This window comes from Lissotriton helveticus, chromosome 7, assembly GCF_964261635.1.
Source record: "Lissotriton helveticus chromosome 7, aLisHel1.1, whole genome shotgun sequence".
Taxonomy (NCBI): Eukaryota; Metazoa; Chordata; class Amphibia; order Caudata; family Salamandridae; genus Lissotriton; species Lissotriton helveticus.
In genome coordinates this window covers 1,099,363,238-1,099,382,190 of record NC_136068.1, presented here as the reverse complement: position 1 = coordinate 1,099,382,190, position 18,953 = coordinate 1,099,363,238, and the positions used below count along the sequence as shown (strand labels likewise).

The window sequence follows — 18,953 nt, the reverse complement described above, 5'->3', positions numbered from 1 at the left end:
CCGAGATGACTTACAATATACTTATCATGAATGTCAGGAGTACTTTATTTCTTATAATACATGGTATCAGTAGCCTTTTCAGAATACCACGGTGCAAGCTGGAGTTACTGGGCCCAACCATGGGGGTAGAGCCCTTTTATTCCTGACATCTCAGGGCTCGACTGACTATGGATCCTGAGCAACTGGACCAAGTACCATTTTAGGCTTACATATATGTATCAACACATTATCCCAGGGCCTCAACCCAACTCTTTATGATTCTTTTTTCAGTCCCATATCCTCCCTGAGTTCTCTCCAGGCCCCTTCACAGTCGCCTCTTTTTGAAGCACAGAGCACCCTTTGCAGTATACAAAGAGCCTGCCTCTCCCTTCATGCATCAGTTTACAGGAATGCAGCAATACACAAATCTGCCTGAGGGATTCTTCTACCTCCTTTCCTCACGTTCCTCCAGTCAGCCCTCGGTCTACCAAAATGGAACCCAGAGTCTTCCATGTACTGTACCATTCAATGGCACACACATACATTCAGCACATGCGTATAGAATAAATGTGCTGAACAGCTCTACAGCCTTTATGTATTGTACCATTCACATGCACACATACACCCAGCACATGCATATAATATACGCACAATGTACAGCACTCTATTAACCCTATATTGTACCATTCTCAGACCCAAATACACCTAGCACATATATACCACACACGCACTACGCAGCACTACAAACCAATGTAGGCCAAGCGTGAGTTAAGCACACAGCAGCAGAACTTTAAATGTGGGCGCCTTAAGGTCTCACTCTAGTGGCATAGGTAAAAAGGACCTATTCATTCCTACTGATCACTGCACAATATGCTGCCACCAGACACTCTTGCTGCTCAACTCCTGGTAAAATAAGTATACATAACAGTGATGGTTGAAATTCTTGAATAAATCTCAGCCCCTGGTAATTGCTCGGGCCACATCACAATTCATCATTATTTTGCACACTATGCCACCTCTGTTTGGACTCAGCTATGTGCAAATCAGCTTTGACCCTATTCTAATCAGAACAGTCCAGCCCGAACTGCCGAGAAAGGTCCTTCCTCAACCAGAACACAAGCAGCCAGGGCTGGTTTCGCCATAGTTATGGGCACACCAGCCGGGTACAGCTTGGTCCAGTGACACCGTGTTCCTGCGGCCCACATTGAAACTGGTTCTGGATTGCTTGCGTTCCGGTGTAGGGAGGAAAGATTTGCATATGACTGGGTCCAAACAGGTGGCAGTATGTGAATAATAACAATTGATTGGGTTGTGGTTCCAGTTATTGCCAGTGGCTGAGACTAATTCAAGCATTCCACCCATCACTGTTTGTACAGTTATCATTTTGTATACAACTCCTGTTAAAAGCAGTAGCTTTTCAACATTGTGAGGGTAGCACTTTGTGTGCCCATCTTGTTCCAAAAAGTACACAATCCAGACATGTCATGGTGCACGCACAAGCTCCTTGTTCCCCATGACAACAACATTGCGTATCCAGACATTAGTACAATTGGGGCATTCAGGAAAGGGTCCACGTCCATCACTGTGCAAAGCACGTGGTCACACGTGGTCACACGTGGTCACACGTGGTCACACATAACCTTTCCTACAAACCACTTACATTCTCCGGGCCCGATTCACAGAACTAACTTAAGACAAAATCCTAAACTTACTACCATTTTGGTATTCACAGAAGGCACTTGCTCATTTTGGTATTCCCAGAAGGCACTTGCTCATTTCGGTATTCACAGAAGTTAGGAGTCCTAACTTTAAGACTCCTAAATGCCTTCTGTGAATACCGAAAGTCTTAAAGTTAGGATTTTTCTCAGTTTAGGAGTAGTAAAGTTAGGACTCCTAACTTTAGGACTCCTAAATGCCTTCTATGAATACCGAAAGTCTTAAAGTTAGGATTTTTCTCAGTTTAGGAGTCCTGAGGTCTAACTTTAGGACTCCTAAACTGAGAAAAATCCTAACTTTAAAACTTTTTATATTCATAGAAGGAATTTAGGAGTCCTAAAGTTAGGACTCCTAACTTCAGTGAATACCAAAATGAGTAAGTGCCTTCTGTGAATACCAAAATGTAATAAGTATACATAACAGTGATGGATGAAATTCTTGAATAAATCTCAGCCCCTTTAGGAGTCCTAAAGTCTAACTTTAGGACTCCTAAAATGAGGAAATCCTAAGTTTAAGACTTTTGGTATTCACAGAAGACATTTAGGAGTCCTAAAGTTAGGAGTCCTAACTTTACTACTCCTAAACTGGGAAAAATCCTAACTTTAAGACTTTCAGTATTCACAGAAGGCATTTAGGAGTCCTAAAGTTAGGACTCCTAACTTCTGTGAATACCGAAATGAGTAAGTGCCTTCTGTGAATACCGAAATGAGTAAGTGCCTTCTGTGAATACCAAAATGGTAGTAAGTTTAGGATTTTGTCTTAAGTTAGTTCTGTGAATCGGGCCCTTGGTGCATATCTCTTTCATATGAAAGAGAGAGCATGTTTGAAAACATGAAGAATAAAAATAAAATCTGTAGTTCAAAATTAAAAACATAGAGAAAGGCACAGTAGCTTGAATGTGTAAAAACACGCAGAAAGATTCTAACTTTTCGAAACTTACCTAAGGAGTGCAAGAAATAAGCATGTTGCCAAAAATATCTTCTTTCTGATCAGGCCCGGACTGGCCGTTGCGGGCACCGGGCAATCACACGGTCGGCCGCATGGGTGGGGGCCGGTTTTGGGCCCCAGGGGGCGATTTTGTTACAGGGCCGTTAAACGGCCCTGTAACAAAATCGGCCGAAAACCGGCCCTCGCAAAGAGTGCGGTCGCACCCCCAGGGGAGAGGGGGGGCCGGCTGAGCACTTTGCCAGGGCCGATTTCGGTCCCCAGTCCGGCCCTGTTTCTGATTGTCACTGTACATCCAGGAAGAAATGTCACATTTTTACATCTATTTTAATTATGCTCTATGACATGACCTGCCTTTCCCCTCTGCTGCTGGCTCTTAGGCTTTAGAACTTAACTGTAATAAGTTATTGCAGTTGCGAGGCCACATCATTTCTTTATCCTAGGCGACTGGATGGTCTGAAAGTTCCATCTGGAACTCTTGAAACTTTTTCAGATTTTATAAAGAAATTAGAGACAGGTTTCTATAAAGGGGTTGTAGAATCCCATGTATTATAGAACGGTTATACCATTCTGTCACTTCAGTGCAGCGTGGGACCTGCAATGGCATTGATAGAATGCAATTCCGTTTACCATTTCGGTTTTCTTAAAAAGTCGGTGGCTGCTTTTGATTGTATTGGGGCACAGAGACAAAGCTTTGCATCATGGGGCTTTCAGATGACAAAGGTGCACAGAAGTCACTACCTTGAAACATTTGAAGGCTACATCTTCCAGCACAAAACTGTAACCCCTTTCCCGCTCAAGTCATCTTTATTGATATGTGCACGGGCTCGACACAATCTCAACACAACATCCAGAAAAGACTTGAAATAATTACTGGTGTTTCAGTATCATCTATCTCTACACACCTAAATAATTCTAATTAAGTGGATTTTAAATGGAATTCGAAGAATGGCCATGGTTCTACTCGTAATAAACAGTCAAATGAATGTCACACCCATTAGGCTTTTATGACGTCTCCCTTTTTAAGACTAAATTAAATTGTTGCTCTGGAATGTGTCAGGATGGCTAGATTGTTAGCCAACCCAGCGGTTCTTGGCTTTGTGTCATGGTATTACATCATTTGGATCCAAGAAACCTGGATTTTAATTTTATTCAGGACGGCAAGATGTATTGAATATTTGTGTACATTGAAAAACTATATGAAGACTTATAAATAGGCACTATGCAAGGTATAGGGTCTTGCTTCTGCGCCTAGGAGGATGTGGCCAAGTAAAATGAAATAGCACACACAGATGGTGCACTAGGTCCAAATGCCATTACCAAAGCTCTATTTAAAGTTGATCCTTCATTCTCGTAGCGTTGTTATTCCCTTAATCTAAAGCTTGATAGAAAGCAAGCTTGTCAGGGCTCCATATTGGAACCAATACCTAAGAGAGATGGCATTGGACTTTCAACAAACTACTATATGACTACATAGATCAATAATATTAAAGGAACATTTTTAGCTAAAGGTCTTTTGAAAGATGGAAAATTAATAAAAGATAATCACACTACATACAGGTATCAGGCCAAACTGTGATACAAGGGACACTGCTTTGATCTTACATCAATTGATCCTTCATGCAGTTGATATTACAAAAAGCTGTTTCATCTATTACAGTTTACCTCAGAAACAGTTAATAGGTCCCTACTATCGTCTAAGCTCCGAACTGGGCAATACCATCCAGACTCCCTCCTGAACCCAATCATTGACATGTGACATAAACTAACTCAAAGCTCCAATATATCAACGAAGATCATTACACAAATGTCTGAAACAGAGCTGTGCTCTAATAATAATAATAATACCAGCATTTGTAAAGCGCACAGCTATCTCAGGCGAGGTGTCCCGCGAAGGTTAAGCGAGCTAGTGCGCAGAGTCACAAGGTGCTGGGCTAATCTGCAGCAGGGGATCGAACAGTGAGCCCCCTGGTCCGGAGCAGACGCCCTGGCCGCTGCACCACACCTCTTCCTTCTGGTACCTTTGCTTTTCAATCTCCAAATTCCACATTTGTTGTCAGTTCAAACCTAAACATTCCTCAACAAAATACAAAAATTAAAACATTTTCCAAAAGATACAATCATTGACATATAATATCAAGTTAAAAACAATGAAAATAGAATATTGACAATATTCAAATCAGCAGTACCCTTCTAATTCTAACTTTAATTTTGGGCATACAGGTGAAGGGGTTACAAAAACAACCTTACTATTACAGGATCTAAGAGCTAATAGGGCCTAAAATTTTTCTGGCGCAACAACTATGCGGACATACTTAATTTGGGCACTGTAAAGACCACGACCGTCCATGTTTTGCTTTTACATATCCTCGATGAATTAATAGATCCATCAGACACAAAGCCTGACAAATTGGAGCAGTCCACTTACGCCTTGATCTGGAGTATGCCCTGGAAACAAATGAAAAGGGCTCCTCTGACTCTTCCGAGAAATGACAGGCTGGGCACAGTTTGACTTGTCAGAAGACAAGATCCACCGTGAGGTGTAAGTAGCCAGTGGGAGGGTGCCATAACAAAACTACAGGTAAAATGAACGTGCCCAGGGCGGCTTAACGTAATCCAGGATATACTCAAATTCAAATACATTTTTGTGCATAAAATGTATTTGGTTCTGCTATCTGTAGAGTCTGGAGACTTGGTAAGTGCATTAAAATGTGTCCAGTATGCCCGCTTGGCGACACCTTTAACATTGCTATTGAAAGCTGAAGGGGCACTCCATAGGCTACCTAGCCCTAGGCTCCTAAATGTCTGTTTAATGTACACCAGCCAAAGGATTTTTTATGAATCTTTTAAGGTAAGGACCTCGCTTAAGGCTTCTCTAAATGGCTTTAAATCCTCTGTTGACCATACCCAAAGGCAGTACATTAAAGATGACAATCCAGCTTCTTCTATAACAGTCTTGAAGACGAGTTCCAATCCGAGTGGCAGGAGTGGAATCCCATGCCTCAGGCAGCCAAAGCCCCATATAAACTTATTTTTTGCCCACATCAAGAAACAAGCAGTATCTATGACCCTACAGCTCATCGCCGTACACAGCGATGTTCTTTACCTGGGCATTATAAATCGGTATCGCAGGGGAGATCAGATAGGGTGGGGTTTGCTTGGCAGCCCTTAAGATGGCCTATGCTCTATGGCTGATAACTTCACGGCTCTTTTGGATTTGGGGTCCCAGGATTCCTTATCCAACAATCTGATCTCCAAATAGTCAAATTCCGATACTATCTCAAGAGGAGCACCACCTAATCTAATAGTCTATTAGAATAAACCATGAATTTAGTCTTTAGAGCATTTATCTCTAACCCATATGTCACAAAAAATTTGAACCTGTCCATAAACGTCTAAAGGCCCAGGCCTCTTGTAGAAAAATGGCAAAGTGTTGTCGGCAAAAAACCAAAGCCGGCAACTTTTTGCCGGCCAGAGATGATGAGTTATTAACACAATTTTGTGGGTAATCTATTCTTTTATTTACAAATATGAGAAAAAGATTCAGGGTCAAAACATAACCTTGGCGAATACCTTTTGCTACGTTTACCATTCCGTCAATACCCATGTGGTCCTCACTGGATCCTAGCATAGTTCTCCTTGTGCAATCACATAATTATGTTCCACAAATTGACTGGGAGGTTCATATCAGCTAGGACCTTCCAGAGTCTTGCCCTTGGGACAGTATCAAATGCTGTTCGCAAACTGTTAGACCTAGCCCTTTTAACAGGTTTATCCCCAAACCTTTTGCCTTTTTCCTCGTATTTTTCTGACCCTGTTTTCGTTGCCTATAGGACTCTGAGCACTTTACCACTGCTGCACAGTGCTAAAGTGCATATGCTCTTTGTGTAAATTGTGATTATGATTGGTCATCCATGATTGGCATGTTTGATTTACTGGTAAGTCCCTAGTAAAGTGCACTGAGCGTGCCAGGGCCTGTAAATCAAATGCTACTAGTGGGCTTGCAACACTGATTGTGCCACCCACAGGAGTAGCCCTGTAAATGTGTCTCAGACCTGCAACTGCAGTGTCTGCGCATGCAGTTTAAAAGTGCCATGTCAACCTGACAAGTGCACCCACTTGCCAGGCCCAAACCTTCCCTTTCCTTACATGTAAAGGTAGGGCCAAGGTTCCCCCTTGGCCAAATACAGTGTATGGGAAAGGTAAGACAAGTACTGCTGTGTGACATGTCCTGATAGTGACATACTGTGTATTTCGTTTTTCACTACTGAAAGAGTGTCTGTCCCATAGGCTTATCACTAGGGCCACAATGAAACCTTTTTTTTACATGTGTAACTTTCCATAGGGACAAGATAGAGAAATGGAGTTTAGGCTCCCTGAACTTAGAATGTAATAACACACCTTTTAGTGAAGGTGGTTTTTAAATTGTGCATTTGAAAATGCCACTTTTAGAAAGTGGGTATTTTCTTGCTTTACCATTCTGTGTGCCTCTGACTGTTGATGTATTCAGCGTCTGGTTTTGAAGTGTGGGGATGTGCATTCACTCTAGACACTCACAAGGGGGTGGAGGTGCCTGCCTTGCCTGGGTGACTGATTGCGGGGCTAAATAGGCCTGGTCTGCATTTAGAGTGGTGGGAGGAGTGTCACTAGCACCGTAATAAGCTGTGTCTCATTTTCACAATGCTGTCTCTGCCCCATGTGGTCATGCTGCACCAGGGGGGACAGGACTGGTTTAGACTGAGTTCAGAGACCCTGACTACAAAGAGAATAATGACAAAATGGGGTGTAAGTATTGGACAAAAAAAACCACAGCTTTAGATTACTTCAAGAAACAAGTAGACCCTGCCAAGAAGAAGAGCGGAAGGACTATGTGAGGAGCACTGCCTTTTCTGTGTGAGGGGTGGGCTAGCCTGTAGTTGCTGCTTCTGTCGGTGGTTAAGGAAAATGACTGACTCTTTTTGCCCTGCTGGGTATCCTGCTTGTGAAGAAAAATCTCCAAGGGCTTGTGTGTGCTGAACCCCTGTTGGAAATCTCAGTGAGATAAACGATTTCAAGAAAGATCCTTACTGGATCTTAAAGTGTCCTGCGTGGAAGGAGTGCTGGAGAAACTGTGTGAGGAGGGCTGCCCCACACTTGTCTGGGGTAGGATGGCTTTCAGTTGCTTCTCTTGTCTGGGACAGGGAAAGGACTGGACTGATGTTTCACCCATGTTTCAAACCAGCATGGGGTGCGCGATGCATTTTTAACCTTAAAAGTGAAAGCGCGAGAGGAGCGCTCTTTGTGGCCGTCGAGCACGTGTTTCTCCTCAGGAAGCCAGCAGGAAGCAAGTGGTGAGAGCTCTATTGACGTCCTGATGAGGGCCTTGGCGAGGGGCAGCGGGCAGAGTGATTTATAGTCTATGTATTATTAAGACAATTGCCTGATGGCAAAGTGATTTATGTGATTGTGGCCTACGTGCTTTAGATATAATACAAAGGATATTTTTAGGTAAACTTGTTTGAAGTATCTTCTTTTGTTGTGTATGTTGGGTGTCACTGGTGTGTGTGTGTGTTGAGCAAATGCTTTACACATTGCCTCTGGGATAAGCCTGACTGCTCTGCCAAGCTACCAAGGGGTTATCTTAGGTGTGTAACTCCCTTACCCTGACTAGAGTGGTGGGATTTGCCTGGCTGAGGTGCGTACCCTAGCCAACCAGAAACTAATTTTTAACACAAACCAATGAAGCGACAAAGAGTGAGCCTCCTCTAACATCTACAGTCTTCCATTTATTCATAAGGAGCCTAAAGGCCTGGTCAGTAGTTCCCATTTGTGCCCCAAGTCCTGCTTGTAAATGGGAGATGACATTATTCTCCTCTATCCAAGATTTTAAGTGGCCCAGAACGTGCTTGCACAACATTTTCTGCAGGTTGTCTAACAGGCTAATAGGATGGTAGATACTCTGGAGATTACGACACCCTTTTGATGGGTTGTCATAATTTTGGGGCCTTTCACTTAGATGAAATGGGTGCACCTACAGCTACTGTACTGGAAACAATGTGAATATGTCACCCAGATAGAGGGGTTAGAGTAAAACATATCTGAAGGAATTTTATCTGGCCCTGGGGTCTTCCCTTGCCTTTGGGAGCAAACTTCAGCGAAAGTTTCTTCAAGGGAAAAGCTGAGTGGTGGTCTCACAAGGCAGGGAACTGCTGTATGTCCTCAGGAAGAAGTGGCCGGCTGTTGGACGGCTGAACGGGATTGTTGTACATAAGTTTAAAATGCCCCCCCACCCCCCGTGGCTTAGATTTAGGCCATTTAATCCGACCTTTAGCTCCTTGGCTCACTATCTGCCAGAATGTTTTTGAGTCCTTCTTAAATGAGGCCTCTAGAAGAGCTCCCCAGATTGATTGTTCCCACGTTGCTTTGTCAAATTTGATGATCTTCCTATATGCTGCTCTAGATTCCCCGATGGCAGCCCTGCTGCCTAGACTTTAGGATAGTCACCAAATTACTCCTGGCCTCTCTGCGGGTAGCTGAGAACCACTCCTGGCATTTTGGATTCTTGATGGCTTGTTTAAAACCCTTAATTATCTTTGAGTTCCAAAAATAGGTGGCTATTTTCTTTAAGGATACAATCTGGGGAATCATAGTTCTTGAGTATCTTTCCCATGTGGCTAGCCACTTAATCATAAATGCTTAGCATAGTTCCCCAGATGCAGAGATCTAAGAGGATATAGTGTATAGAGCTGGTATTATTGCCACTATGAAATGTTGGAGAAGGTCTTAGGTCCGAAACGGAATGACTATTACAAGCACATGATCCATGAGTAAAACTAAGGTTCACCATTTGCTGGGTGGCCCTAGACAAATTGCTCCTAGAGGCAGACGTCAACTTGGGAATGTGGCATACTGCATCCTCCTCTGCGCATAGAACTTGTGAAATATGATTGGGCTCGAAGGTTAGATTTAAATACCCTGCGATGATGACATTGTGAGAGGCTACATACGAGGATAATATCATGTCCAGTAGAGCAATGGTTTTTGATTCTTCCTGCCTACACCTGCAGATCAGGGGAGTGCAGTGACAACTCTGTGATAAAGCACTTCAATTAAATGTTCACCCATATTAATAAACACACTGAGGGTGTCCCAGCAGATGAACTAATTGCAGGAAGGAAAGAAAAAAAACTTTTGTAGCCATTCCTATAAACATTTTCGATGAACTTCCTCCATTCAGTGTCCTCAAGCTTTGTCTTACTTCCTGTCAAACTCCAACTTAGCATTGATGTTGACATTGGCTGATTAACATAAGATTCCGTTAGTGGTGGTGAAGCAGAAGAGGTGATCAAAGTAATAGGTACAATAAATATTAGGAAAAACACCTGCAGACCTTTACATGTTTCATGTGAAGGTAGGGATAGACCTAGTCTGGGAGATAGCAGGAGAGACTCTCGCAGATTCGACTCTAGCTGTATCTGGTGCCAGGTCACATATAGTTGGGATAAAAATATTTGATAATACTTCTCTAGATGCCAATCGCTTGTCAGGTCCGTTAGTGCTTGTGGCCAGTATGCTTTGTGCGTGAGCACTTTTACAAGTGGCGGGGTCGACATGACCATTAAAGCCAGGCAGTATCTGTTGTTATATTCTTGTATATAAAGGAATAAGGGCCATATGTATCAAGGAACCAATTTGCGATTCTTTAATAGAGATTTTTAAGAAATCGCTGTTTCAGAATCGCAAAATGGTATGTATCAAGAAAATCGCAATGTTTTAGTGATTTCTTGATATTCCTTAATTGCGAATTCGCAAATTGCGAATTCGCAATTAAGGAATACTTTCCCATTCATTTCTATGGGCCAGGAAGCCCATAGGAAGGAATGGGAATTTTTTCTCAATTTGCGATTCGCAATTTGCAAATCGCAATTTGAGAATAATTTCAAGGGTGCAGGGGTGTCCAAAGGACACCCTGTTGCACCCCTGAAATATGCATGGGTGCACATGTGGCGCACCTACATGCCCTAAGGGCATGTATGTGCATCACATGGCACTTTGAAAAATGCTGAAATGTGCATTTTTCAAGGAAATCGCAACTTACCACCAACTAGAAGTTGGTGGTAATTTGCGATTCCTTAAAGGCATTTTGCAAATTTTTTTGGCTTCATACATTGCATTTAAGGAATCGTAATTTTGCTATTCCTTAAATGCAATTGCAAAATAAGGAATCGCAAATTTTGCGATTCCTTATTTTGCACCAGATTTTACTTCATACATATCATTTTGCGAATTCGCATTCGCAAAGGCCAAAATTCTGCAAATTTCGGCCTTTGCGCATGCGAACTTCAATGATACATATGGCCCTTAATCCACTCTGTTAACAAAAGAGAAATTATCTCTGTCCCTTTAATTATGACAAATCTGAAGGGGAGTGGATCCTAGGATAAACTCTCCGCATCAAGAGTAAGTTAATTATTCTCGTTTAGGCATGCATGGGGTGCGAAGCGATTGGCAGTGGGAATATAGAACTGGGATAGGATTGGGTTCTTGCTATGAGAATTATTCTAGCGTGTTTACTGGAGATGGCGCTAGAAATAGCCTAAGGGTAATAGTTTTATGCTGAATAACACAAAGGAGTTAGAGGTTTACTTGCCATTCATCCTCCACACATAAAACATAACTCAAAACAGGTACAGCAAGACCTGTATTACTACATTCATTTCTGGAATAAGAGAACTATGTTTACAAAAAGATCAAAATCAAAAACAGAAATGCTTTGGATGGAAAGGCCTCACCCACTCTTTTCTGGCATGCTTCAACATCAGCCAGTCTGACCCACCATGTTAAGATAATACTAACATGGTGGTCTCAACCTCAATGGGGAGGGAGATAAGAATAATTTTTTTCTGGTCCTAAACTGGTTCCAGATCTTTGTCTTAAACAACCTCAGTGTAAGCCGGGATTTCCTTTATTCTTGGGTACCACCCTCGGCAGGATTTAAAAAGAAACATGAGGATGCTACCAGGAACCTATATCTCGAGCATCATATCATCTTATCCTTGTCAACAAAAAATGATTTGTTTTGTTGTAATTTGTACATATGAGTATAGTTTTCATTTAGGATCAAACCATGGCAGCCAAGCAAGACCACCTGCGCGCCACACTACTCAATAACAAAGGTGCACGCACTAGAGCCCAAAGAGTTACAATGCGTACCTCTATGAAAGAGTGTACACTCCAAGCCTTGGTACAATGGCTCGGGTGACATGCAACATGTAGGAACAGGAAGTATCAACAATCAAAAGTGATATGTCTTTGCTTGTATCTGGTGTCTAGGTGCAGGAGAGGGATAGTATTAAGGTTCACAGAGTTGGACAATGCACTGGATAACCCTCAGGTTCAGCTTCTAGGCACACGAAATAGTTGGCATTCGACTTTCCCGTGCTGGAGTACAGCGGCACAGGCTTCAAGGGTTGGTGTCCATCCTCAGAGGGGTGGAGTACGCCGGCATTGACATCCTGCGTGGCATCATAACTTCGCCGCAGGCTGACGCTGCTTGAACATCTTCTCTTTCTTCACAGCCAAGAAGCCCATCTCTCCATACAGCGGGTACAACGGGCAGATGCGGTCTAGCGTGTACCAACCTACCGAGATGGCACTCATGAACAAAGGCCCGGTAAGAAACTATATTTTTGCCTTCTTCAATGTGGAAAATTTTAGATCATCATAAATAATTCTGACCACTTATTAGGTGCAAACCACAATTTGATTTGACATTTAAGTTGTAGTTGTCATCATTGCCTCTCTCCGCAGTATTCATTTTATTGACCAGGAAAAGACGAACTGCTGTGTTGACCCCCATTGCTGTGTTGACCCCCATTGCTGTGTTGACCCCCATTGCTGTGTTGACCCCCATTGCTGTGTTGACCCCCATTGCTGTGTTGACCCCCATTGCTTCTTAAACTTATAGTCTAAAGGCTGCATACAGATCTCTTCAGTAAGTACCTCATTTTTGAGCTATGGCACTGACATAATAACTGTAAAAACATTACAAAGGGGCAATAATATCAGGGGTTTATGTCACTCCAAAAAGGCATGCCCACGACTGGTTGCAGTCTGTATCGGCACACAGGGTCTACAAGCAAATGAGTGGAGCAGGGTGCCAGTGTGATTACTGGTAGATCGAATTCATTCAAACATTTCAATCTCCACTTTCGAGCTTTCAGGGCGGTCTGGGTGGGCCCATGCTTAGATGCTGTGCTCACTGTGCCAGAGGGAGCCGAGCTGAAGCTTAGCAATGTGGCCTAATGGTGCTAAATGTCTGCAGGGTTGTTGGCATTTCCCATCTAGGGGTGCATGACTTGAATTCAGGAAGGACATTTCCTTTTTTGGGGAGAGACAAGAATGATTTTCATATTTCTGATCGCTGCCTCCAGTTTATGTTAAAAAGAAAAACATAGACTGGGGCGCGCCCAGGATAATTATCAAGGGGTCACACTGGTTCGCGCATTTGCATTCTTCACTCATTATAAAGATTCCCCAATCTGATTTATTAAATAGCCTCCTGCCATTTTTTTTAAAAACCTTTTTATAATATAGGATGTATAAAGGGTATGAAGAAAAAAGGAACCATTTTTTTTCTCTTTCAATGGCACCTTACCTTCTCCTCATTGCATAGTTAGGTAAAGAGCAAGGCTCAGCAAAGAGGGAAGAAAGCATGGCGTGACAACGACGCACCTGCGCTTGCCCCAGGACTATTTCACTCATTTAGCAGGTATTTCTGCGGCATGGGTCATGCTCAGAGCTCCTAAGCTGGGCAGACATTGTCTATATTTTCCACATGCTACTATAGACTCTCTCTACCCTGCGGCCATGGCTTAGGCAGTGACGTGTCAAGAGCACTGGGCTAGAAAAAGCCATGGTTCAGGCCCAGGGGGAAATACCTAAACAAAAATCCAGTTGACATATAGTTCAAGTTTTAGCTGAGCTCATAACCGAATGTTTCTTTTTCAAATGTGGTAAATACTCGATTCACTAGTGAAATGAACTACTCTGATCATTGTGCACAATGCGCACGTCCAACCTCGGTCACTGTCACATGAGTCGCAAGCACGCCAGTCTAAATTTAGTCCCTACTCACAACAGTATGGAGCTAAAGATGGCCTTTACCCTGGGATAATTCCGCAGATACCTGTGTAAAAGTCGAATGAACGTTTTCCTGAAGGGTGGCCTTTTATTTTACCATTAAGGCACTCTCCACGCCCTGTCCAGGCCCAGCCCACCTAATGTGGCATCTCCCACTTCAACTCATTTACTATTCTGATGTGAAAGAAATAACAATGATTAATGATTACTTTTGTGACTGGATTGACATGTCCATACATTGTAAGCTAGCGTCCAAAGGTGTTTAGGTCCGCAAAAATGAGTACCCTTGTCGAACGCTGGCACACACCGGCAAAAGTTAAGCACTGAGATGGCCCTTGTGCCGGGGACCATTAGCCTGCAAACAGCGTTAGCATCCTCTGTTGTCCTATGCCGATGCTTAAACAACTGAGTGGAAAGAGGCCACGGGAGCGGGTAGTGCAGAAAATCTGTTCATAATGTGTGCTCCACTGTGGCTGTCGCAGGGCCACAGCAAATGTAGTTGAGGCCCTATTATCGTGCACAATCTTGACCCTCATTAACCCAGTCTCATCTGCAATTCAATTCAACCTCATCTTCTTTTTACTTCGAGTTCACTTAAACCTCACCTCACTCTCAAAGTTACCTTAACTTCCCTTCTACCTCACCTCACCCTCAACTCACCTTGCCTCACTCCAAAACCTCACCTCAACTACATCCCCTCTTCAAATCACTCCCACTTCATTCACCTCAAATAAACTTTAACCTCACCTGTATCTCAACCTTAAAATCAGCCTCAACTCAGCTTCACCTCAATTAAATGTTCATCCTCATTGCTTCTAGCCTCACCCTCACCTCAAATTCATACACACTTAAACCTAATCTCAGTCTTTGACACTATCAATCTCCTCTCGTTTTCAGCCTTCTCATTTCTATCTCCCTTCAGTAACAACCTTGCCTGAACGTCAGCTCCCGTCTGTCTCCCCTCAGCTCTATGCCTTTCTTACCTCATCTATAAAGTTATTTAAATTCAACCATAGGTTGGCCACACCAAATGTTGTCTCATCCTCACCTCAATCCAACTTCATCCTTAAGTCTATCCTTTTTAGAAGTCACCCTCTCCTCAAACTCTGCCGCTCCTGCAATTTGAACCCAACCAAAACTTCACCCCTTCCCACTGTAACCTCAAGCTCACCTCCTCCTTAATTTTCCTGACACTCAGCTCAACATAGGCCATACTAATTAAGACTCAGATGACAAGGACCCATAGTAACAGAGACTAGAGACACAACATTTTGTCAGAATAAAAAAGAAACACAGAAGAATTGAGACACAGGAGGAATTGGGGGCACAGCAGGAAATAAGATTACGCCTAACCAACAACAACCAACACTAGCAAGGAACTAAGAGTTATGAATGAGACAAGCAAGTCAGTACATGCCCCAGTCAAGGAAGAGAACAGGCCATTTAATCAGTGACATCCTCCCCATGCCATGTTCCAACTAAGGAGGACCCACGAAAATTAGGCATTTCAGATGCTTTGGTGAGGATGGGGGTCAAAACTGTTGCATTATGTTTCTGAACCAAGAAGCAGCTCATAAGTAGGAAAGCGCATACTCTATGAAAAGTGGAAATGGGGCGTTTGTCTCCACCTAGTGGGGTTGCTGTTAGCTGCATTAAGAAAAAATAAATCAGGCCTTCTTTTTAATTATTAAAAACCTGTTGTATTCGAGTGGGTCGCCAAAATACAGAGTCATTACTGACCTCCCCTGTGATGGTCCAGTGCATGTGTGATGAGACCAACAGATTCAGCCACATTCCCCACAGAGTGATCATTCCCACAATCACTAACCCAGATCCTAGAAAAGGAAAATAACTAAGAGGTTAACTTTCAAGCCTGATAACACTACTACTGATGTGCTACATAACCACAGTTAACACGGTTCAGCAGAGGGCCATAAGACCCATGCAATACCCCACAGTGATGCATCACACAATGGCAACTCAAAGTCCACATCGTCACCACACATTTTGACAGGCAGATTGCAACACCCATTCTCTAAATGGAACACAAAGCCGGGAAAAACCCAATACCCGTCACGTTTAATCAATTGGGGCAAGTATGGTCTACTGACAACTACCAATGGAAGAACTTCTGTTGGTAAGCCTACAGCCAAAAGTTCATACTCTGTGGCGAATGGCACTTAAAGGGCAAGTAACTGCAGCGTATACGTGCTATAAAGGTAACTCTTTAGGTTACTCTTGATTTTATTTCACCCTCATTTTCACATTCTCATCTCAACCTTGACCTCAAAAGACATTCTGAAAAAGTAGGATTTGCAAAACAAAACTCCATAAAAAACCCTTTTAATGGGAGAATTCTTTCCCACACATATTTTGTGTGAACATTCTTCAACATGAAGATTTTTGGCAAGAAATGATGCCTTCACACACAGTTCTAAAGACCTTCAAACTGGGCATAATAAACCAGAGGCCTCCTGAACAGAATACTAATCTCCAAAGGTTGACCTTTGAACAGGGTACAGTACACCTGAGGTGACCTCCTAGAGGATGAATCGGCTCCAGAACCTACCACATCTCTTCCTGTGAGGCCTCCTGGATAGGACAGACCACCCCCAAAAGTTGTTCTTCAGAATTAAACAAATTATACTAGTCATGACCTCCGGTGCTGAACTGAATACACTAGAGGACTTTAAACGTAGAAGCAATACCCCAGGTGAGGAAATGAGAATTGAACAAAATACACCCAATGTGGCCTTCAGAAAAGCGGGCAGTATGGCATATAAGACCTCTAAACTTTGTAGTTATACTTTAGTTGAGTACTCCAGACGTAGACTTACCACTACTGTGTGTATGGCGGAGTATCAAAATCCACATTTCCTGCTAGTTTATTATCTCTCCTACCACACGTCAAAGTTCCCATTGTTCTCCCCACTGCCTTTCATTTTTTTTTACCCATTTTGAAGTCATACACCATGAGTACTCCGAGATGCTCAAAGAGAAGGGAAAGGTACACGGCTGATGCTGCCTCTGCTATAGCTGTTCTCCGTATGTGAGAGAATTTTGGACGGCTGTTGTTGCTACCTATGCTGCAGCTGTTTCTATGTCTGGGAGAAGTTTGCACTGCTGCTGCCCATGCTGTATGTCTCCAAGATGATTGGCTGTGTCAGATCTTACTTTCCTATGCAACTCTTAATCTCAAAGTTTCTCCGCAGTGTGCAATGCAGGTGCCTTTCAACAGGAAATACCTCGAAATGATAAGCAAGCCGTGATACAGCCAAGTGTTACCCTGTATTGTGTATTTAGCATGGAGAGATTGGGGTGTCGTCGTCAGCTAGCAGTTGTGAAGATTTGCAAAAAAGCTCTGAGAGCATTTCAGCCAATACACTGATACTTCCTCCTCTGGGAGTGATACAACCAACCGGCCACCCAGAAAAACACCTGCCGAAATGAACAGGAATCAAGAACAGGCAAGTACACCATCGGACGAGAGTGCCACCACATCGGGTCCTTTTTTAGAGAAAGGCCCACAAGAAAGCGACGAACCAGGCGGAGTAAGAGAAAAGGAACCAGAAGCACCAAACACAAGAGGTTCCAAGAAGGACAAAAAGAAAACAAATCGTTAGTCATTAACATCTCCGATATTGAACTATCTGAATATGAGACTAATCTTTTACAAAAGGGAACATCGTTCATTCCAACCACCTTCACTAACCAACTTGAATTGGAGACCAGCACATTTAAGCTAACAAGGAAATTAAGATTACGCCATTTTTTTGAAAATGTACTTCCACCGACCACAGATAGAAAACCTGACCAGCTACGCGGGATACGCCCATCGAGCTCATATCTACCACCTGTCAGTCATAAAAGCATTGACACCTTTGAGACTCTAGTAAAACAGGACTTGGGAAAAATCAATTTTAAGAAAAAAACAAGAGCCTTGAACCTAACACAAAAAGACAACGACACACTAAGAAGGATCGCTGATAACAAGTTGATTAAATGCATAAAAGCCGACAAAGGCGGGGCCCTTGTCGTTATGAACTCAAGTATGTATGAAGCAAAAATCAATGAACATATCTGGGAATCTGAAACTTATATATCACTCGAATCCAACCCAACTAATGAATACAAATCCACACTAGAATCAATCATTAACATAGCTTACGACACAGGAACAATTGATGAACGTACCAAGAAATTCTTATTGGTTGAATTTCCAAGAAGTCCAACTATAACCCTTCTACCCAAAATACACAAATGTCTAATGGATCCTCCAATGCGACCCATCGTATCTACTAAGGGGTCACTTCATGAACCCATAGGAAAATTCTTAGATCGCTATCTACAGCCGTCGGTGAAAGAACTCAAGAGTTACATAAAGGATACGACCGAATTTTTGCTCAAACTTGCAGAAATTAAAATCAATGAACATGACAATCTCATATTTTGCACAGCGGATGTGAACAGCCTATATACGTCAATCCCACACGGTGGAGGGATTGAAGCTATTGAAAAAATCCTATTGAACAGCGATATTTCGGAACCGATGCAAATCTTCCTCATGGAGCTTATGGTTTTCACCCTCTACCACAGCTACTTCAGCCACAATGACCAATGGTTCCAACAGCTATCTGGTATGTCCATGGGCAATTGCGCCGCGCCAGCATACGCGAATATTTACATGGCTGAGTTCGAACAAACCCATATCTACGACAACCCTGAATGGACCAACAATCTACTGATGTACGTGCGGCACATCGATGACTTATTCTTCCTTTGGAAAGGCACAAAAATCGCACTGGAAAAGGAGTTGAACATCCTCAACACTAAAGATCACCGCATCCAAATCATATGGAATTTGAATGAGTCCAATATTAATTTTCTGGATGTATCAATCACCAGGTCCCCAAACGGCCTGGAAACAGATCTTTATAGAAAACCTACTGACCGCAACAATACGTTGCATTTTGCAAGTTTCCATCAGCATTCTCTCAAACGTCACCTCCCTTTCAGCCAAATGCTGCGCGTTAAACGCATAGTATCCAACCCAGAAGTCTACACACAAAGAATCGATGAAATGAACCAGAGATTCACTGAAAGAGGTTATCCGCCGGAAACAACAAATGAAGCAAAGAGAAAAGTTTCTCTTATCCAACGTGAAAAGGCCCTTGATAAGACCACAAAAAGCG

General features: G+C 42.8%; 1 protein-coding gene across 1 annotated transcript in view; it reads left to right on the top strand.

Annotated features, from left to right (window-relative positions):
- GPRC5C (G protein-coupled receptor class C group 5 member C) overlaps positions 1-18,953 on the top strand; it is a 133,720-nt gene that overhangs the window by 66,015 nt on the left and 48,752 nt on the right. Inside the window, exon 3 of the mRNA XM_078654235.1 lies at positions 12,198-12,292. Within this exon, the coding sequence (XP_078510361.1) occupies positions 12,198-12,292 (95 nt within the window). The remainder of the gene's footprint in view (positions 1-12,197; positions 12,293-18,953) is intronic.